The 21,697-nt window shown below is 33.0% G+C and overlaps 2 protein-coding genes across 2 annotated transcripts in view; one reads left to right on the top strand and one right to left on the bottom strand.

Moving 5' to 3' along the window:
* LOC128180333 (von Willebrand factor D and EGF domain-containing protein-like) overlaps positions 1 to 4,284 on the top strand; it is a 56,144-nt gene extending 51,860 nt beyond the window's left edge. Inside the window, exons 13-19 of the mRNA XM_052848363.1 lie at positions 523 to 696; positions 1,608 to 1,791; positions 1,969 to 2,159; positions 2,670 to 2,927; positions 3,021 to 3,135; positions 3,260 to 3,434; positions 3,938 to 4,284. Coding sequence (XP_052704323.1) covers positions 523 to 696; positions 1,608 to 1,791; positions 1,969 to 2,159; positions 2,670 to 2,927; positions 3,021 to 3,074 — 861 coding nt within the window. The 3' untranslated portion in view covers positions 3,075 to 3,135; positions 3,260 to 3,434; positions 3,938 to 4,284. The remainder of the gene's footprint in view (positions 1 to 522; positions 697 to 1,607; positions 1,792 to 1,968; positions 2,160 to 2,669; positions 2,928 to 3,020; positions 3,136 to 3,259; positions 3,435 to 3,937) is intronic.
* A 1,559-nt stretch (positions 4,285 to 5,843) lies between these two features.
* LOC128180334 (transmembrane protein 164-like) lies at positions 5,844 to 19,568 on the bottom strand. The gene is made up of 5 exons (XM_052848364.1): positions 19,227 to 19,568; positions 9,557 to 9,673; positions 9,117 to 9,195; positions 8,356 to 8,456; positions 5,844 to 8,013 (listed from the first exon to the last, which is right to left on the bottom strand). The coding sequence occupies exons 1-5, from the start codon at positions 19,566 to 19,568 to the stop codon at positions 7,717 to 7,719; spliced, it is 936 nt and encodes a 311-aa protein (XP_052704324.1). The 3' UTR covers positions 5,844 to 7,716.
* Positions 19,569 to 21,697: the final 2,129 nt, after the last annotated feature.

Below are 21,697 nucleotides of genomic sequence, written 5' to 3'. Positions count from 1 at the left end.
GAGATATATTTCCTATCGTTCTGACTTTCAGGTATTAGGATCAAAATTTCCGGTGGGAGGCTAAACGTTTTGTTAAGTTAATCGGATAATTTTGGTTCCCTTAAAAAGTGGGGGTTTTGCATATCAAAATATGATAAGAACCAGTATTTTAAATTTCTTTCTTGATTAAATCACGCAAAAATTACTGGTCAAATGACTTCTTAATAATAGAGTATAAAGTAATTTAGGAAGTTGGCACCTGAGATAAAACAATAACAATCAGACTTCGGGCTTTATTGGTTTTGTCCACAACTCGACCGAAATTATCACTTCATAATACTCAAAGAATGATTCCTTATTCCTTAAATATTGTTATGTACAAGGCAAATTCTTTCAGAAAAAAATTAAACAAAAATATCTGGACTACAGTTGTAGTAGAATTAAGTTTATCATATCAAATTCATAATTATTGGTAAAACCCGAACTTTTTCATCCACCACTTACAAAATTAGATGTTATACAAACAATTTTTTTCATTAAAAGATACCAGTACATTTACCAAGGCTGAGGCGAGAAACGGGGGTCAATTGGACGCAGAAAATAGCGAGAGATTTTTGCAATAACTTCATTAAAAACTCTCAGACTTACAAAGCTTGCAATAAAGTTCCAAGCGTATCTTCCGATTTTCTCATTGAAGACTGTGTGCTGGATATTATGGTGAGTTTACGTACCCTTAGATTCATTTGATGATGTTTGATTAATGTAAAAGAATCACTTGTTTATAACAAAAAATGACCAATAGGGCCGGTATTGGTTACTGTCTTCACATTTCCGTTTTACTTCTTGATTTTAGGCCATACACAGTAAACGCTTAGGTTGTAGTTTTTATAATGTATAATGATTGAAAAAAAAAGTTTCACAGCCATTTTCCGAGCAGTATGAGTTATGGATGCTTTGTTTTCTTTATTATCTTTAAAAAAAAATTCGGTTTTTTTCTAAAATACGATTCATGTGCTTTTTATGCATTTATTTACAACCAGGGACACATAAGCGACTATCAAAGGTCTCGCGTGACGCGATTCCAAAGGTCGTTTCATCAATTTTCTTTTATTCCATTGAAAACATTAAGGGGATTGTGCGGCCATCTTGCATATTTGAGGATAAAAATGTAAACATTTTTTGAACTGCCTTGTTTCTGCCCGAAACTGGCCAAAAATGTTACCAAAAGATATCAAAGCAATAAATCTGAAGTCTTACTTGCCATTTTGTTTGAAAAATATGCATACAAGGACTTGACAATGCCTTTTTAATTAATTAAAACAGCTGTTGAACTGCGCAGCTACTGGATTATTTTGAAGGTTTAAAAATCTGAAAAAATATGCATAAACATTTTCGAAGAATGTATTACATCAATATCCATGATCAATATTTCTTACAAATGCTTAATCTAAAGTTAAGTTCCGCTTGATTGCTTTTACAATATTTTTTACGTGATCAGTATTTGATGACGTGGTCAATATAGAATATAAGAACGAATACCGGCATGTAATTATTAAAATGTATGAAACAATTCATATATATCTATAGGTTTCTTGATCATTATTGATGAGAGTTAATTGTCATTGCAGATGACTAATTCCACGGTTTGGGCAGCAGGCAGTCGAGAGGCCCTAAGGACAACTTGTATGAAAGAACTTTCACAAAACACTACACTAAAAGAAGATTCGGAAGATGGAAAGCCATCAATAGCTGAACAAATAAAAAAAGTTGTCTGTTTAAATGAATGCAGTGACAATGGCGTCTGTATCAATGGTAAGTTGAAATTTAATCGAAAAAAAATATTCCATATTTTTGAACAAAAACGAGAGAGAGAGAGAGAGAGAGAGAGAGAGAAAGAGAGAGAGAGAGAGAGAGAGAGAGAGAGAGAGAGAGAGAGAGTTTTACCTTAACATAAAGAGCAACTCAATTTTCATTTTTTGTTTGTTTCAGGAACTTGTGAATGCGATGAAGGTTTTGGGGCCAAGGATTGTTCCATGGACCTGAACAAACCCCCAGTAGTGTATGGGGTGAACATTGAAGAGGGAGGGCTTTGTGATAAAAGAACCTGCCAGAGGGCCCTGGTGGAAGGCTACGGGTTTCTTGATATGGACACCCTCAAGTGTTTGCTGACAGTTTTCCATGTAAGTTAAGGATTTTCCCTTAAATATTTAAATATAAAGATTTTGCTTTCTGGTAACTATGTCATTTCTGGATTTTTCTTTGGGTGATTGGTAAAAGAGAATTAAAAGATTTTTATCCACTCCAAAGTAAATAATATCCTTTTGTTGTTGGTTCATATCCCAATTTGGTGCGCAAAGACCGATCGTTTAGTCTTTTGAATAGTCAAAGAAGAAAAATAGTAACTGTGTCCTTAGCTGATCGGGCTTTTGTGTGTTTTCCTGTTTTTTTGTTTTTTTTTTTTTGGGGGGGGGGGTGGGTGGTTTGGAGTGGGTGTTACACAAACAATCACCTTGTCGAATTTAAAATACTTCTAATGGCGTTATAAACGAACAGACTGCGCAAACTATTCAAAATATATTTTTAAACGAGATAAAAAAAAAAAAAACCGCATGGCGGACCTTTTCACAATCAACATGGCATATTTTGCTTGTAAGTGATTTTAAAATGATGACGATATTGCTGTGCTACAGGTTACAGAAAACAAGACAACAGTTGGTGACGTCTTGGAGTATGTAGTTCAAGCTGAACACGACAGTATAGCCGAGGTTTTCTGTCCCCTGGGACCGGCCAGGAGAAGACGCTCTGTTCCCCGGGGGTTCGTACAGGGAATCACCCTCTCCGTGACCAACAACGGTCGTAACTTCAGCACGCATCACACCATCTATGTGTTGGACGGGGTCTGTCAGGACACGGTCAATGTGTCCGGGGATATCCAGTTCACTCTCAGGGTACGACGTTCTTATTTTGTTATTAAATATGTTGTTTTCAAATGTTCAAAAATTTATGAAATGTTTACAAACCAACTATTCAAATGTTTGTAGGTAGGATATTGTTACATCAATGGAAAATGCTATGGTGAGGGCAGTATCCATTAAACTGAGGAATGCATAGCTTGTATCACCGGAAAGAGTACCAAAGAATGGAGCAAAGTAGATGGTAAGGTTATGTTATTTGTTTCGAAACATGGTTAAAAAATTTCACGCCAATAAACCATTTTAACTCTAATTATAGAAATGATTAAAAAGCGTCATAAGAAATTTCATTCGTTTTTCAATTTTAGGATGTGGATTAGTGACGGAGGCCGTTGATGACAAACTGGAAGTAAATGGAAATCTCAAACCAACAGGAGACAGTTTTCCGACAACCATTGTGGTCACAGTTCTAGTGAGTTTTCTGGTGCTGGCGGCCTTGGCAACATCTGTGGTCCTATACTTCAAGATGAAACGCTCGGCCAGGTAACAACGAATTTTTTTACTCATTAAGATCACAATAAAGTCAAGAAAGGAACATACTAATACGTGTTTCTGATGTTTGAAATGTGATTTCCGTTGATACTTGACAACAATAGATCATATTGGGTGTAGAGGAGCAGAATTTTAATGAAATGTGAAACCAAATCTCAAAGGATTTTTAATCCTACAACTGTATCCAAATACGGTAGTTTATTTTCTTGACTATTTTCCCAAAAAAAATTACATCAAATTGAATATATACTATTGTGTATCTAGATTACTTTCACGTAAATCCAGTTCATTTTCCGTAACTCGCTTATGAACATTAAGTACCGCAGTGAAGTATCATTTGATAATGAAGGATTGAATATCATTAGATCTGGTGTGATCGATTTTTGGTCTAGTTTGTCTTTTTGAAAATATTTCAAATCCTTTAATTTTGTAATTGAACTCTTGCAATTATTTGAATTTTTGTGATCTTATATTCATATTTCTTTGTTTTACAGCTTTTCATTAAAATCAGAAGCCTACAAGAACATGGAAAATAGATATTAAAAAGTACCTTTAAAGTTTGTACCATCTATTGTGTACTGTGTGTGATAAGTGACGCGTTTCTGTAATCGCTGAACTCTTCGTGTAAACCATACCCTCGTTCTTTTATTAAAATCGTGTACTCAAGTATTCAATAACATATAGATATGCAGATAGATTTTTGTTTTTGTATTGGATTTACGTGTTCCATTATTGATTACTCAAACTAATATGTACAATTAAAGTAAAGGTATATTACGTTTATATAAGTGTGTTTAACTAGAATGCTACCCATGTGTTGTTATATTTTTGCTAACATATAATTTTCAATTATTCAATTAATGTGTTCTTATTACATGTATCAAATATTCATCTAAAACAACTAATAAAAAATATGATAATTAATTTACTTTTATCTCTGTTTTCATTAAAGTGCCTCTCGAATGGGACATACAAGTTTGCTACCCCGTTTCTTAACTCCTTATCTCTGTCAGGGAAAAAATTCTCATATTTGGCTCTCCTACATTCCTTGGCCCGGTTTTGTTCGGCTTTTGTTCATCTTTATTATTTCCTTGTACTTTCAAGCTGAAGTGAATAATTCCATTTCTTCTGTTTTGAGATTATCTTTCTCGGTCCTTTTTTTTTCATTTCCAAGAATTTGTTAATATTTAAAGAGGACCTTACAGAGCCATCAATTATTACTCCCTTGAGCTAACACCTCTTGGATGGAACTTACAAGTTTGCTTCTTCCTTTCTTTCTTTTTTTTACTCTGCCACTGAATCCTCATATTTGGCTCTCCTTCACACCTGGGTTTCTGTTCGTCTTTCTAATTTTCCGAGATTTTCTTGCAGAAATGTACTGCACTTCTATTGTAAGGGGTCATCTTTCTTGATCTTGTATTATTTTTTTCAAAAATTTTTGAATTTCAAGACCTTGTACAGCTACCAAATGTTATTCCTTGGGTTAGCGCTACTTGACAGGATGACATAATATACTCCAACGTTCCTCACTATAAACATTAAAAAATTAAGCTTTTCATGGTCCATCTCTTGAAGTTAGTTTTGTGGGTGCCCTTTATTGCATAGGAAAGCATGTCGAACTGAATCATTCCTAATGCGCGGTTGAGCGACCTCTGTAAAACATCCCACTTAATTCATGTAATATATGAAGACTTAGTCTCGCAGCCATTATGATAACTTGTCGAACTTTACTCGCCCATTTCTCTTAACTCTAGATTCCTCCCTTTGGCTACTTTAGTTTCTACTTCTCATCACCGTTTTTTTCTTTAGATACTAGTAAGTTATTCCAACTTATAAAAAACAAATACTGGACATGGGTTGCCCTTTCCTTACGTCCACATCGAACTCGAGTATTCCAAATCAGTAAATGAAATGTTACTAAAATGTATTCTCTGTTATGGGACAACCCTCGGTTATGACTGATCCATTGTCGCAGGCAGCGGCAAATATGTACCACCCCTCCTATCTGGGGGAGAGCTACATATGGGGACTCTAGACCTTGAGATGGTGCGACATTGGCCCTACCACAATTCATGTACGGGAATACAACAGTCACATGATATGTATGCCTCAAGTGTCTTGTCAAAAACATAAAACTACTGTGCTGAAAACCAACATTCCTAACATACATCTCAGGACTTTGTACAACGTTTTCATGGTTGACATTTTTTCAAAAGAGAAGTGCATTTCAAGATACTAGTAGATCGATATATTTATATGAAGGAGTAAATTTAAATTCTATACATTCTTCTCAGAACTCAGGTGACTATACGAGCCCACAGGTATAAACAGTGTTTAAAATAAATACTGGAATGTTGATAGCACTGTTTCTGTCTGATAAATTCAACAAAGGCAAACAAATCTTTTGATTTTAAATATTTATTAAAATCACAGACAACAAGGGAAAAATAACACATTAATATAATAGGTATAAACTATTGGTTCTTAGCTCTTGTAGTCAGACCAAGTGAAAAATCTATGAAAATTCTCGTTGTATAATTTTTCAGACAGCTACAATTTCAAATTTCAATTCCTAAGCATGTGGAGCATGGTCAATTTCTTCTTGATGAACTTTTCGTCCCAAAATGTATCAAATTCATGGATATCTCCACTAATTGCAGTAGTAGTAAGTTTATACAATATATGATTCTGGTTACACAGCTTTATAACAAGAATAGTTCAATTACACACAATGGAGTAATACTATACAGGTCTCTCATTATCTTTTGGTCTGTGTTTATATATTCACCATAGGACTTTCGTAAAAATTACTTCAGAGAGTGAAAAATGTTCCTTAGAGAGACTTGTAGGAATGTTTAAGACAACAACATGTCCTCTGAAAAATACATAGTGTGAAATACTGTATAAATGTTATGAATTCAAATAATATCATTAATCAAAATAAAAATAAATTCAGAAAAATCAAAAAAGTAGTACTATTTCTACAGATATTGCACAAACCTGAACATAATTCATTATGCTAAAATGCTGTTAATTCAACACAAAAAAATGAATTTTTTTTGGAGTTTATAATACATATTATAAATTATACTATAATAAAATTCAACTAGGGTCTGTAAGCACACAAAGGTGTATTCCTTGTGGGAGTCCTACAGATTATAACTAATTCAAAAACATGCATTTTGACGAAGTGAAACGCGAAATCAACATCCATGTGAAGTTGTTAACTGATTAAAAGCATTTCCAAAGACGTATCTTAAATTCAATAACATCATTCCTTGGAAACTTTGAAGAAAAAAACTTGGACACATTGTTTAAACTAAATTCTACTTGTCTACCCAACAATTCTGTAATCCAAACAAAATCAATATATTAGAAAAAAAATTTCAACATTAGTGCACCAGAAAAAAATAAACCATAAAAAACATTTATCAAGCACCGATACAGTCTGTATACCTCTTATCAAGTACTATGTAGCTTGACTGTAGGTTACTATCAACTGCAGAATTAAAGCTATAATCAACTGTGTCCAAGTATATCTCGTATAAAACTGACAGTCATTTCCAACAGTTAAATAATTTTAAGATATACTAGTAGATTTTTTGTCATTAAATTACATGACAACTTGCACTTGCGTACTACCGGTAATTGGGTTCATAGCCTCAAACCCCCCACCCCCAATGAAAACAGGTTTTGATTTACATCTCACATACCAAAATTACATAATAATAAATATTATTTAAAAATTTTCAATATCCCTAAATGCTAGAGGTTCCCACTTTCTCATGTTAGTTATACCATAGAAAACTTTCCCGTCAACAAATAATTTTTTTTTCTTACTTTTGATGCGTCAACTAATATACGTTCTCTAACCTACCAATTTATAGGGCATTGTCACATCAAATAAACTCTGTCCACTGTGCTTCATATACTGTCTAATAATATCCCAATCAGACAGCATTGGAAGGTTTGAAAGTTACATAAATAAACATTGTAGATTAAGAAAATTAATGCTTGTTATCTTAGCAAAGGAAGATAACTTTTTTGAAAATTGTGAAAGTCCTCTACAGGTCCACTATGGAATTCACAGCAGCAACTGATGTTTTAACATCAACAAATCTGAAAACAGTGCAATTATTATATCCATCAAGTAAAGGATTAAAAATTCTGTAAATTTTGCCTCATCCCCCATACACAATGCTAATCACAAAATGTTATTAAAAACCTGTGTATAAAGTCAACGATAATAAGTGGTCCGTTAAAGCTAGGTTCCTCAGGAGGACTTGAGGTGTCCGTTGTTGGATGGGCGATCCCCATGACTAATCACTCCATTCTTCCCTCTGAGATTGTCCAGTGCGGGGGTCTCGGCACTCCAGTCTATACTAAACACAGACACCTCTTCGTCACGTGCGGAGGGGGTGAGGAATTGTTGTGACAGCCACGTGTAGAACTTGCCCACGGTTGGTATAAGTAGTGCCTGGTGAGTCATTGCACAGATTCTGTAGTACGGCCCATAGAACGGGTCTGACACCGCTGGACATAGCATGTTGTTTAGATTAACTAATGAGATCTGTAAAGTTTGAATAGGAAATATGAGTTGTCCTGATCAATGGCAAACATTTCTATAAGCAATAATGAAAGCATTGCATTCTATTTACATCTGCAATGATTACAAATGATTGTACTCTAGGCAACATCTGTAAATACATTGTTAAGTAATAAATGAAAACTTTTTTTTGGTATTTTTTTTAAACTGTAAAAATTGTAGTTAAAGCTTCATTTGTTCTCATTCTAATATTTTTTTTTGACTAACCATATTCATATTTTAATTGTATAAATAGATTTGTTCTTACAAGTAGACTTTAACAAGTTAATTTATTAGTAGAATGGCTAAGTATTTCCAAATACTTACATATGCTAGATACTGTACTGGTACGAAGTATATAATGTACAGGACTCCCATGGACACTAGAGCCCAGCTGAAGTCGTGAACAGGTTCAGCAGTGTAGGAACCTACAAACCACAGAAAAACATTATATGGCCTGAACTGTGAGTAAACAGTTGACGAAAGGAAAGATACATCATCAATGTTTTTGATTTAAAAAACTACAGAATGTGGGTTTATCTTGCCCGATATTAATTTTGCCATTACACAGTTCATATAGATTTCACCATGTTTTCAATCTGCCCTATCCAAGTTTCAGATAATAAGAAATAATTTGCAGTTATCATGGCCCTATTTTAAATGTGCCCACTGTCAATAAAGGCATTGGGGCAAAATCTCCCCTGTATATTTACAATATTTCCATAGTACCGTTATATCTTCGAATGTAAATAAGTTAACTGAATTAAAAATTGTTTTAATTAAAGGAATAGTTGTACATGTATATAAACGAAAGGGCATGTAGTAAGTGGCCAATGGCGATATTTGTAACCATATATGCAATGTATTGAGGAAATTACAGACAGAAAATCATGGCAGATGACCTTGTCAAGAAAAATTTATACCCAATGACCATGACAAACCTTGTTAATTTTATACAAAAGGAAATAATCTACCTAAAAAAAACAATGTTTTAACTGCTACTGTTTGTGTTGCAAAAAATTTGATGAAAAAAACCCAGGTTCTTGTAAGAGTATATAGTACAGATTATCAACGACCATGTGATTTACCTCCAATTTTGAGTAAGTAGAATGGAATTACTAGCATCAGCAAATGTTGGATATAATACACTTCTGTCTCAAACGGCAACTGTAAAGTCAACAAATGTTGGATATAATTTACTTCTGTCTCAAACGGCAATTGTAGAGTCAATGTCTTTTTACCATCATTAAATGCATCAGTAATTACATCATTTACTTATTAGTTATTGAAAGCAAAAATTTTACCAATCTAATACAATTATTAATCAAGTATTCGGAATATAATTTTTGGAATTAAAAATTAATTTCACAGACTTATTCTAAATATAACCTTAGCAATGAAACATTTAATAAAAGATCTTACCAAACAAGAATTTGAATTGTAATCTTACTAAATGATTATCAAAAACAGATTCTTGCTTTAATTAATTTTGAATTTATCATAAAATCTTACCAATCGTGTGTCTTACCAATCGAGTATTTATTACAGGGAACAAGATGGCTATAGGAGCCCACGTTAACATGTGTAGATGAAGCCGGAAAACTGTGGTAGTCAGTCTCCCTGACGGTGCCGCCAGACAGAATATCTGAAAAAGCGAAAAAGAAAACTCTTACAAACTGACAACGTAAATTAAATGCATCAGTTCGGTTGTTTTACAGTAAAAGACTTAGTCTACAGCTGTATATAGGATATCACAGGATCTTTTCTCTTCTTCTTTACATCATTATAAAAGGAACTTCGGGGGTTGATGGCTTATTTTAAGGATTACGTTTACTCAGGGTTTGAGAATTCGAAAAATATTTTTTTCAAAGTTCAATATCTGAAGTCCAAAGTTGTTTTAAAAACACAAAATAACAACGTTATTAACAAATATCGGCTATTGGTACTTTGCGGAACGGAACAGAACCAGTTAAGAGGCCCCAAATGGGGAAACAAGATTTATTTTAAACGTCATTATTTCAATTTAACTTATCGTAAATGGAAGATTGTTTTACAAATTTTGCTGTTTTAATGAATTGTGTATTACATAAAATATGCTACTCATTGCTCTATAAGTCAATACACGCTTCTTTCCCGAGAAAACCTAAAGTCACTAGTTGTTTTATGATGTTTGATTGACACTGTAAATATAAAGTTGAGGTATAAACCAGACTCAATTAATCTGTGTGTGTAACGTCGATGAAAATTACTTAAGTAATCTTTCTCCTGAATATATTTCTTCTGATTCCGTTCCGTTCCGCAAAATCTCATTACCCGTGTGGATATTGGTATTTAACGGAACGGAACGGAACCGTTTAAAAATTTTTAAATAAAGGAAAACATCATAACAACTACTAGCTGTTTGTTTATTTCTATGTTCTTTTGAGATAAATGAAGCAAATCATTTCATCAATTCAAACATCTTGCATATGTGCATATCACTCCTGTGTTGTGTACAGCTATAACTTTTATTTCATCTATGATACTACATTACTTACACGGATGATATTACTAGTTTGTTCACAAAGCTAGCAATAACGCAATGTGTATCCCATATTACGTAGAATTCTAAAATATAACGAGCACATTCGCAAGGAAAAAGTTTAATATTCATCACTTACCTTCCGTCTGAACAATTTTCTTCTGGTTCCGTTCCGTTCCGCAAAATACCATTACCCGTGTGGATATTGGTATTTAACGGAACGGAACGGAATCTTTCAAACTTTTTAAATAATGGAAAATATCATAACAACTACTCACCGTTCCTTGAATTTTTTATCAGATTCTTTAAAGATGAATGAGTCTATCAATCAAATCAATTCAGTCATCTTCCCACGGTGTATTTGCTGATTATTAATTTCAGCGTTTGTGTGCGTGTGCTGCATACAACAACAACTTTGTTTTCATTTTTTGTTTATCAATTTTATATCATTGTCACGGCAGAACTAACTAGTTGGTTAATTAAGCTAGCAAAAACACAATGCTTATATCAAGTAGAATTCATATAATACCAAGATCATTCGCAGCGCAGGGATAATATCGATAAAATACTTGATAGTCTTATTTGAAATAAATTTGAATGAATGTTGATATAACAAATGTTGTTACCATACTTATAAATAATTTTCTTCTGGTTCCGTTCCGTTCCGCAAAATACCATTACCCGTGTGGATATTGGTATTTAACGGAACGGAACGGAACCGTTTGAAAATTTTGAAATATAAAATATATCATAACAACTACTAGCTGTTTGTTTATTTCTATGTTCTTTTGAGATAAATGAAGCAAACCAACAAATCATTTCATCAATTCAAACATCGTGCATATGTGCATATCACTCCTGTGTTGTATACAGCTATAACTTTTATTTCATCTATGATACTACATTACTTTCACGGATGCTATTACTAGTTTGTTCATCAAGCTAGCAATAACGCAATGTGTATCCCATATTACGTAGATTTCTAAAATATAACGAGCACATTCGCAAGGGAAACGTTTAATATTCATCACTTTCCTTCCGTCTGAACAATTTTCTTCTGGTTCCGTTCCGTTCCGCAAAATACCATTACCCGTGTGGATATTGGTATTTAACGGAACGGAACGGAATCTTTCAAACTTTTTAAATAATGGAAAATATCATAACAACTTCTCATCGTTCCTTGATTTTTTTTATCAGATTCTTTAAAGATGAATGAGTCTATCAATCAAATCAATTCAGTCATCTTCCCACGGTGTATTTGCTGATTATTAATTTCAGCGTTTGTGTGCGTGTGCTGCATACAACAACAACTTTGTTTTCATTTTTTGTTTATCAATTTTATATCATTGTCACGGCAGAACTAACTAGTTGGTTAATTAAGCTAGCAAAAACACAATGCTTATATCAAGTAGAATTCATATAATACCAAGATCATTCGCAGCGCAGGGATAATATCGATAAAAATACTTGATAGTCTTATTTGAAATAAATTTGAATAATTGATGATATAACAAATGTTGTTACCATACTTATAAATAATTTTCTTCTGGTTCCGTTCCGTTCCGCAAAATACCATTACCCGTGTGGATATTGGTATTTAACGGAACGGAACGGAACCGTTTAAAAATTTTGAAATAAAAAAATATATCATAACAACTACTAGCTGTTTGTTTATTTCTATGTTATTTTGAGATAAATGAAGCAAACCAACAAATCATTTCATCAATTCAAACATCTTGCATATGTGCATATCACTCCTGTGTTGTGTACAGCTGTAACTTTTATTTCATCTATGATACTACATTACTTACACGGATGATATTACTAGTTTGTTCATCAAGCTAGCAATAACGCAATGTGTATCCCATATTACGTAGATTTCTAAAATATAACGAGCACATTCGCAAGGGAAACGTTTAATATTCATCACTTACCTTCCGTCTGAACAATTTTCTTCTGGTTCCGTTCCGTTCCGCAAAATACCATTACCCGTGTGGATATTGGTATTTAACGGAACGGAACGGAATCTTTCAAACTTTTTAAATAATGGAAAATATCATAACAAGCACGGCATTTATTCAATCTATAACGAACATGTATTTGTTACGGGAGTTTACGGGAGATTTAACGAGTTTGTTTATCAAATTAAAAATACACAATGTTTACATCCAGTAGAATTTTATATTATATCAAACATATTCTGAGGGATAACATTATTTCCAAAAATAATTGATGGCTTTATTTGTAATACATTAAAATAGATATTAATATAAGAATATGGATTCCATACTTATTAATAATTTTCTCATGATTCCGTTCCGTTCCGCAAAATACCAATACCCGTGTGGATATTGGTATTTAATGGAACGGAACGGAATCTTTTCCTTTTTTTAAAGCCATCTCAGGGCTTTGTTCGTACGATCAGTTTTATAATAGAGATTAACTGCCACTGATCATGGCTAAATATACATTTACATGCTTTATATGTTAAAAATATAATGTGCACATTAAATGGATTGCATGTCACTGAATTTTCATATCCATGATACAGCAAGAGACATATTATCATAATGTTGATTAAATGTGCTTAATCATGTGTCTCTGTATTCCGCTTGTAAGTTTGTGTTACTAATCAGTGTAGTCTAATTGCAACTTCTCGGGCCTTCCCGACAGGCTCGGAAAAACATGAATGCATTAACATTACCGGATGTTAGAATTTTATACAAAATGGAGTTGCTTCCCATTTAAATAAGGATAGACTAAACAGCCTTGTGTGTCGTTTTTCGTGGTATAGTTTAGGATATATCGTTGGCTTTAATGAAGTCTATGTCAGATCTCAACAGATCATAGATTGTGTTGTATTTATATCAAGTTTTATAAAAATGGATGTTACCATGTACGCCTATCTAATACTTTCAATTGTGTCAATTTCAACTGTTACCCTCCAAAACAGGACTATTATTTTTTTTATAATGAATGTTTTAATTTTAGAGAACATTTTACTGCTTCTACATAGAAATGACGAGAATTATACAGCAAACCGTACGCGTATGTAACAATTTGTGTGTTACCCGTTGCCAAGGGAGTTGCTAATGCTGAGGGTAATATAACGGATTATTAACTGCGTCTAAACCAATTAGATTTCAGTAAAATGAACATGTACAAGTTATTCACATCTTATATACTAGTATTTAGTTTTACAGTGCATACACATCATATATTCACTTCATTTGAGATTTAGAATATAAGTATAATATAGACACAGTCACATACCGAAGATAAAAAAGCACATGTACAGACAAGTGTATACACCGACAGACAGACGTATATATGCACAAACAATCTCGAAAACTTGCTTTCAAAAATTAACATAGAATTATAATAAAACAAAATATTCGGAAATGTATTTATTGGCCAATAAATCTCTCATCGACGGTAGAAACTAAAATATACATATAAAGACAAATGAATTCAAAGCACAAATCACACACCAACGCTAGACCAACATACAGACTTGAATCACAACGACAACTGATTACCCTTATGGCACGTCATACTATTACTTATTAGGTTAGTTACTGACTCACTACGCCTCGCCATCTATGAGATTGATCAACCCAATATATTTCCGTAGTGAGTCAGTAACTAACCTATAAGTGTTTTGTTTTCCCAAGGACTATCAAGCGACATGTTCATTCACAAATAGCGATGATCTACGCAAAGCCATGTACAAGATGTCTAACATCTCGTGCAATTTAACTCATTTAAACTCTTCAAAATTTTACTTTCGATAAGTTTGGCAAGTATCTAGTACATTTCGGAAAGATGTGTTTATTATGCAGCGTACAGATGTAGTCAGACGATAGGAATAAGTAATTTTAACATTTTACAACCTATATATCGTCAGAAATCGTTGGAGAAACGGAAGAACTTGTTTAAAACATAGCTTGAAATGAGGACCCCCTATAAATCCAAAATGGCGAGTGTCGTCCCTTTACTTTTTTTAATGTACATTGAATAAACTTTTTTAACATGATTGAAACGGGGGGTTTCGGTGAATTTATTTATTGCAATACACAAAAATACACATAAGATTACCAATTTTAATCAATTTTTTCTTCGGGAACAAATAATTAGGAAATTCACTATCCAACAACCAAGCCCCTGTGATTAAAGTATTCTCGTGCAAAATGTGACATAAAGTAAGCATTAAAGATTTTAATTGACAGATAACTGCAATGCGATAAGAATCTGTAATAAACAAAATACAAATAAAAATGACAGGTATTGGTTTCCATAGAAAAACAATCCAATAAAGCTTTCACATAGAATTAAGTAATGCAACATATCTTAAATATATTCTATAAATAAATTCATTAATTGAATAGAAAATAATGAGTTAAAACCGTAATCAATTGACTTTATTAAACTGACAGTACGTAATTATCAAGTTCAAAATGTAATGTTTGTCGACGAAATGGCGCACCATACTTGAAGCACATGGTAAACTAAAATCCATCGGTAACAAGAATATGCAAATCTAAGCATACTTGACAATAAAGAGAGAGGTAAATTACATCACTAGAAGATTAATAATACCTAATTATAACAGTCAAAACACTTACACAGTGGAATTCAAGGCTTACAAAAAACTGTAGTAATCGAGCGTTTAGAAATATGGCGCAGTACTCCACCCATAAACAAACAAGTCGTACACAAAATCTTTCGTACAAAATACATGTAGTAATCAAAATAAGATATGCACAAGACATAACAGAAATAAAAGTTAACGTTGTACACAAGATAAGCACACAAGATATTTATAATTTTATATTAATGAAATGGTTTGTTAGCTTGCTTCTTATATCCCAAAATGATGTTTTGATACTTCCATTATTTTTTTTTTTTAAGATTCCGTTCCGTTCCGTTAAATACCAATATCCACACGGGTAATGGTATTTTGCGGAACGGAACGGAATCATAAGAAAATTATTCAAAAGTTTCGTAACAACATTTGTTATATCATTATTCATTTCAATGTATAACAAACAAGCTATAGGTTAGCTTTTTAAAAAGAAAGTTAAGAAAGTCAGCCAGCGGAATATTATTTTAGGTCAAACGTGAATACACAATCTATTAAAATACGGGTTATGTAGTTTTCAGAAGAATGATAATAGGCAAGTGTATTTTTAGTTTGCACTCTTATTTTCATGTCTGTTTGCATATGTGCGGAGAGAAGCTTATATATTATAGCAAAGTCCTTACATTGTACGATTGCAAATCTACTTATTACTTAAAATTGTAATTTGCAAGATTGCACTCTGAATTTCATGGTCCTGTCGCAAACTACTGCCAATGCATTTTCTCTCCAATCTCACTAAGCTGATTCCGAAGACCCCGGCCCGTGAATGCAGACGATACTTATGGGCAGTCTTTCAAGATATATACAGTAAAACTCGTTTAGTACGAACACGGATATTGAGAATTCACGGATATAGCGAAGTCATCTTGGATCCCCAGCTATGTAAATCTAATGAATTTCTTATACGGTTATAACGAATTACGGATATAACGAAGTAATTTCTTAGGTCTCAGTGACTTCGTTATAACCGAGTTTTGCAGTATCCAGTTTGACCTAGAATCTTCGAGTTTCTCTAACAAGGACTGTCTAATTCCTTCCCAGAATTTTAATTTACGGAAGCACAATTGAAGTTTAATCCCAACTTGATAAGTCAGCCCACTCATAAGGCTATCAAGTATTTATTTTTAAAAATGATTATAACCCTGCAAATGGATTTGATATAAACTTCGACTTGATGTAAACAATGTCTTTCGCTAGCTTGATTAACCAACAAGCTAATTCTTCCTTTAAAAAAATCGAATGATTTATTATATAATAAATAAATGTTGCCTTTGTAAAAATAGGTTTCACATTTTAAAAATTTTGAAAAATTCCGTTCCGTTCCGTTAAATACCAATATCCACACGGGTAATGGTATTTTGCGGAACGGAACGGAACCAGAAGAAAATTGTTCAGACGGAAGGTAAGTGATGAATATTAAACTTTTTCCTTGCGAATGTGCTCGTTATATTTTAGAAATCTACGTAATATGGGATACACATTGCGTTATTGCTAGCTTGATGAACAAACTAGTAATATCATCCGTGTAAGTAATGTAGTATCATAGATGAAATAAAAGTTATAGCTGTACACAACACAGGAGTGATATGCACATATGCACGATGTTTGAATTGATGAAATGATTTGTTGGTTTGCTTCATTTATCTCAAAATAACATAGAAATAAACAAACAGCTAGTAGTTGTTATGATATATTTTATATTTCAAAATTTTTAAACGGTTCCGTTCCGTTCCGTTAAATACCAATATCCACACGGGTAATGGTATTTTGCGGAACGGAACGGAACCAGAAGAAAATTATTTATAAGTATGGTAACAACATTTGTTATATCATCATTCATTCAAATTTATTTCAAATAAGACTATCAAGTATTTTTATCGATATTATCCCTGCGCTGCGAATGATCTTGGTATAATATGAATTCTACTTGATATAAGCATTGTGTTTTTGCTAGCTTAATTAACCAACTAGTTAGTTATGCCGTGACAATGATATGAAATTGATAAAAAAAAAATGAAAACAGAGTTGTTGTTGTATGCAGCACACGCAGACAAACGCTAAAATTAATAATCAGCAAATACACAAGATGACTGAATTGATTTGATTGATAGACTCATTCATCTTTAAAGAATCTGATAAAAAAAATCAAGGAACGATGAGAAGTTGTTATGATATTTTCCATTATTTAAAAAGTTTGAAAGATTCCGTTCCGTTCCGTTAAATACCAATATCCACACGGGTAATGGTATTTTGCGGAACGGAACGGAACCAGAAGAAAATTGTTCAGACGGAAGGTAAGTGATGAATATTAAACTTTTTCCTTGCGAATGTGCTCGTTATATTTTAGAATTCTACGTAATATGGGATGCACATTGCGTTATTGCTAGCTTGGTGAACAAACTAGTAATATCATCCGTGTAAGTAATGTAGTATCATAGATGAAATAAAAGTTATAGCTATACACAACACAGGAGTGATATGCACATATGCAAGATGTTTGAATTGATGAAATGATTTGCTTCATTTATCTCAAAAGAACATAGAAATAAACAAACAGCTAGTATTTGTTATGATGTTTTCCTTTATTTAAAAAGTTTGAAAGATTCCGTTCCGTTCCGTTAAATACCAATATCCACACGGGTAATGGTATTTTGCGGAACGGAACGGAATCAGAAGAAATATATTCAGAAGAAAGATTACTTAAGTAATTTTCATCGACGTTACACACACAGATTAATTGAGTCTGGTTTAAACCTCAACTTTATATTTACAGTGTCAATCAAACATCATAAAACAACTAGTGACTTTAGGTTTTCTCGGGAAAGAAGCGTGTATTGACTTATAGAGCAATGAGTAGCATATTTTATGTAATACACAGTTCATTAAAACAGCAAAATTTGTAAAACAATCTTCCATTTACGATAAGTTAAATTGAAATAATGACGTTTAAAAAAAATCTTGTTTCCCCATTTGGGGCCTCTTAACTGGTTCCGTTCCGTTCCGTTCCGCAAAGTACCAATAGCCCAAATATCGATATTGATATCCATGATGTGTTTATTTGAGGAAGAAATGCTCCGACAAAGGTAGGTTAATAATAAAACAGAGGAAATTCGGACTAATTTTTTCATTTTCTTGTTTTCTCTTAAAAACTTTCTGTTATAATGTAATTGCAAAAGTTAAGTTTCTATATGTTTTTTCATATCATTTTACATATTTTATGGTTGTATTTACTCGTTTATAAATTTAAATCACTGGCTGGCACGCAATTGGAAAAATCTTTAAAATACATAAAATCGATTCAAGATAAAATATATCGAATTTTTTATCATTGACCTTATATAATGTTAATGTCAACATAATACAGACAACAAATAAAGTTTAAGGCAATCAATGGTTTGGAGCTCCTATTAGTCAGTTTTTTGTAAATCTCGATCAAAAATGAGTACAATTTTGGAAATTGAGAGAGGAAATTCGGACTAAATTAAGCTTAAAATGTGAGCTTAAAACGATTCAATCAAATATAAAATTAGTAAAGCTATTCGTATTTTATCATTTCCCAACCTCCAAATTGTTTTATTTTTTCTAATTATTACAAAATAAAGAAAACCTTGAAAATGGTGGACAATTTTGACAAATTTTGACAATTTTTTAAAAAAACAATCAGAGATCACTAGCAGAAAAAGTAGGTCATTGACCTAGTTATTTGAAAGTGAAAAATAGCACCACAATAGTGGGGCTAAAATGTAGAATAATTTTTCATTCCTATTAGTGGATTTTTTTTTTCGCCCCTGAGTAAACGTAATCCTTAATGACAAAAAAATTTCCTTTCAATAATATATTGTGCAAGAGTAGAAATAATTTTACACCAACAGTCCAGCTATTCTGATCATACAAACAATGCACTCATTTCAGTGGACTCCACTTTAATTCCATCTCTTACATTTACGCATTAGGAAGAAATTGTGATATTCAGTACATTCACACATACTCAAATCAAAAAAGGAATACACAGCACATTTCATCGATTAGCCCTACCTGCATCATGGTTGCTACATGGCATGGATTAAGTATATAAATCATTTGCTTAGTAGCGAACTTGAAGCCCAGCTCGATGCCAAATATCAGACAATGAACCACTAAGAGGATTCGTTTTCCGACGGGATCTGGTAGGAGGACCGAGTTTTTTGGCAGAGTCAGGTGTGTGATCGCTCTGTATAAGATAAGACCTGCTGCTGCACAGCTAATGACTGTCTCAATGACTCGCTGCTTCACACTGATGAAATCCCTACACTCAATGCCTCCATTTCCTGTTAGGTCAAAGTTAACGCCACTGTAGGCCCAGGAAAATAATCCTGTTACATTTTCCGACTCCTTCATTGCTTAAACCATCAATCCGTCAGCAAAGGTCTGAAAAATTAAAAAAAGGTCAACTGATCAACAATACATTTCACACACGTCTTTACAATGAGGAATATTTGCATTTGCAAATATCCTTCCTTATAAACCTAGAAAGTAAAAAAAAAAAAAAAATTCTCAAACTGTTCAAGTAGCTATGACATCATAATAATCACAGCATGAGTATTTGACTTGACTGCTGCCTTACTATGCATTCAAAAACCTTTAAGATTCACACTTTTTTGTTTGTAAAAAATACCCTGCTGCTCTACATAGTATCAGAATTTTTTTTAAATAGAACCATTTCCAATTAAACGTACTGCATATTGTTTAAGAACTTTCGATATTTTATCCCAAAACCAAATCAATTAAAGGTAACAAAAATGGTACATTTGTCAAAAAAAAAAACTGTATTGATATAACACACTGAAGAATACGGACTCAATACTTAACGTAATTTGTCATTGTACAAATAAGAACTTTTATTTTCTCACGTGGGCATTATTTTATCATATATGTCATGTCTGGCAGGTACAGCATATTAACCTTAACGACCTGGCACATCTTACTAACTTGATATGTGTACAAATAAGGAAGTTATATCAACATTTCAATTTCTTGGAATTGACAATTTCAATAATAATTTATTTAACTATATGCTCTAAGAAAACATTTTTTTAAAGTAGGGGGGGGGGGTGAAGTAGAGTGTTTCAGGTGGATCTAGAAAGAATAATCTTACAGTGAGCGGGCTGCCTTCAGATAAACCGGGTCCGTAGGATGCATAAAAAGATGGATGACTTTTAAAACAATCCTGCATTTTTATATCCATGAAACTTTGGTAAGGAATAAAACCTAAATGCGTATGTAAGAACAATTCAAATGGATACCCTGCCCAGTAATTCGAAATTACCCAGTAGCCCCCCCCCCCCCCTAAATTCAATGAAGCAAAATAAAGCTGATTTCTAGTAGTAGTAATGATGAACAGCTTTTTACTAACGCTTAACAACCCCTATAAGGTGACATTTGGTGTTGTTATTCTTTCATGTTAAATACTGAAATCTGATTGGTTAGGACACAGTTCATAATTCGTTGACAATGGTTTTCGAGGGGTGTTAATTTCAACTGTTATCCTACCAAACAGGCACTATTTATTTTGTTATACTGAATGTCTTAATTTTAAAGAAAACTTAACTGCTTTTACATAGGTATAACGTGAATTCTACGGCGAACCGTACGCGCATTATTTTCGCGCATGTAACAATTTTTAATGTTACCCGTTGCTAAGTGCGTTGCTAACGCTGAGGGTAATAGAACGGATTATGAACTGCGTCTAAACCAATCAGATTTCAGTATTTAACATAAAAGTATAACAATACAAATTGTTACATGCGCGAAAATTATGCGCGTACGGTTCGCTGTACGTTATTCCTATATAAAAGCAGTAATATTTTCTTAAAAATTAAGACATTCAGTATAACAAAATAAATAGCGCCTGTTTGTCCGCTTCGCTTCGGTTGACAATGGTTTTCTCGGGGTGTCAATTTCAACTGTTACCCTCCCAAACAGGCACTATTTATATAATAACGAACAGTCTTGAAATGGAAAAGTCCAAAACGGCTAATCTTAATCCAGCCAACAAAACTGACGTCGTAATAAAAGATTAATCAGAAACATGTTGTAACTGACTCACCAACATTTACAAACATAAAAATGTAGTCATTTTGAATCTAAACTTCAGTGGTACATTGAATTATGAGCCATCCTACGTTTGAATTTGAACACTGTTCGTTATCACCACAATTCACAAAGCTCTGTATTATAAGAGACTTTTTCTTTGCTCCAGGAAACAGGTACAGAAGAGCACATGACTTTTTTCAGATACAGAATCTAGTCCACTCCTGAGCTTTCATCTTTAAATTTACTTTCACCAACTTATCAATTTAATAGCTGCAATGATTCTGAACTTACTTGTTTATCTAATTTTTCGACAACATCATTCTAACCAGGGCAAGCTGATTTTGTTCAATTCTCTGTGTGAAATAAGACAACTTGAGCTTATATTACATTATACTTACCCGGTACTAATGACATTACATGTAATTACATTTGTA

The sequence above is a fragment of the Crassostrea angulata genome, chromosome 4 (genome assembly GCF_025612915.1).
Source record: "Crassostrea angulata isolate pt1a10 chromosome 4, ASM2561291v2, whole genome shotgun sequence".
In the NCBI taxonomy this organism is placed as follows: Eukaryota; Metazoa; Mollusca; class Bivalvia; order Ostreida; family Ostreidae; genus Magallana; species Magallana angulata.
Note: the sequence above shows the minus strand (reverse complement) of the source record. Positions and strands in the feature narration are given on the sequence as shown.

Coding starts and splice junctions, on each gene's coding strand:
- LOC128180334 (XM_052848364.1), bottom strand. CDS start 19,568: ATGAAGGAGTCGGAAAATGTAACAGGATTATTTTCCTGGGCCTACAGT. Junction 8,457..9,116: donor CTACTTACTCAAAATTGGAG/GTAAATCACATG, acceptor TGTGGTTTGTAG/GTTCCTACACTGCTGAACCT. Junction 8,014..8,355: donor CAGTACAGTATCTAGCATAT/GTAAGTATTTGG, acceptor CAAACTTTACAG/ATCTCATTAGTTAATCTAAA.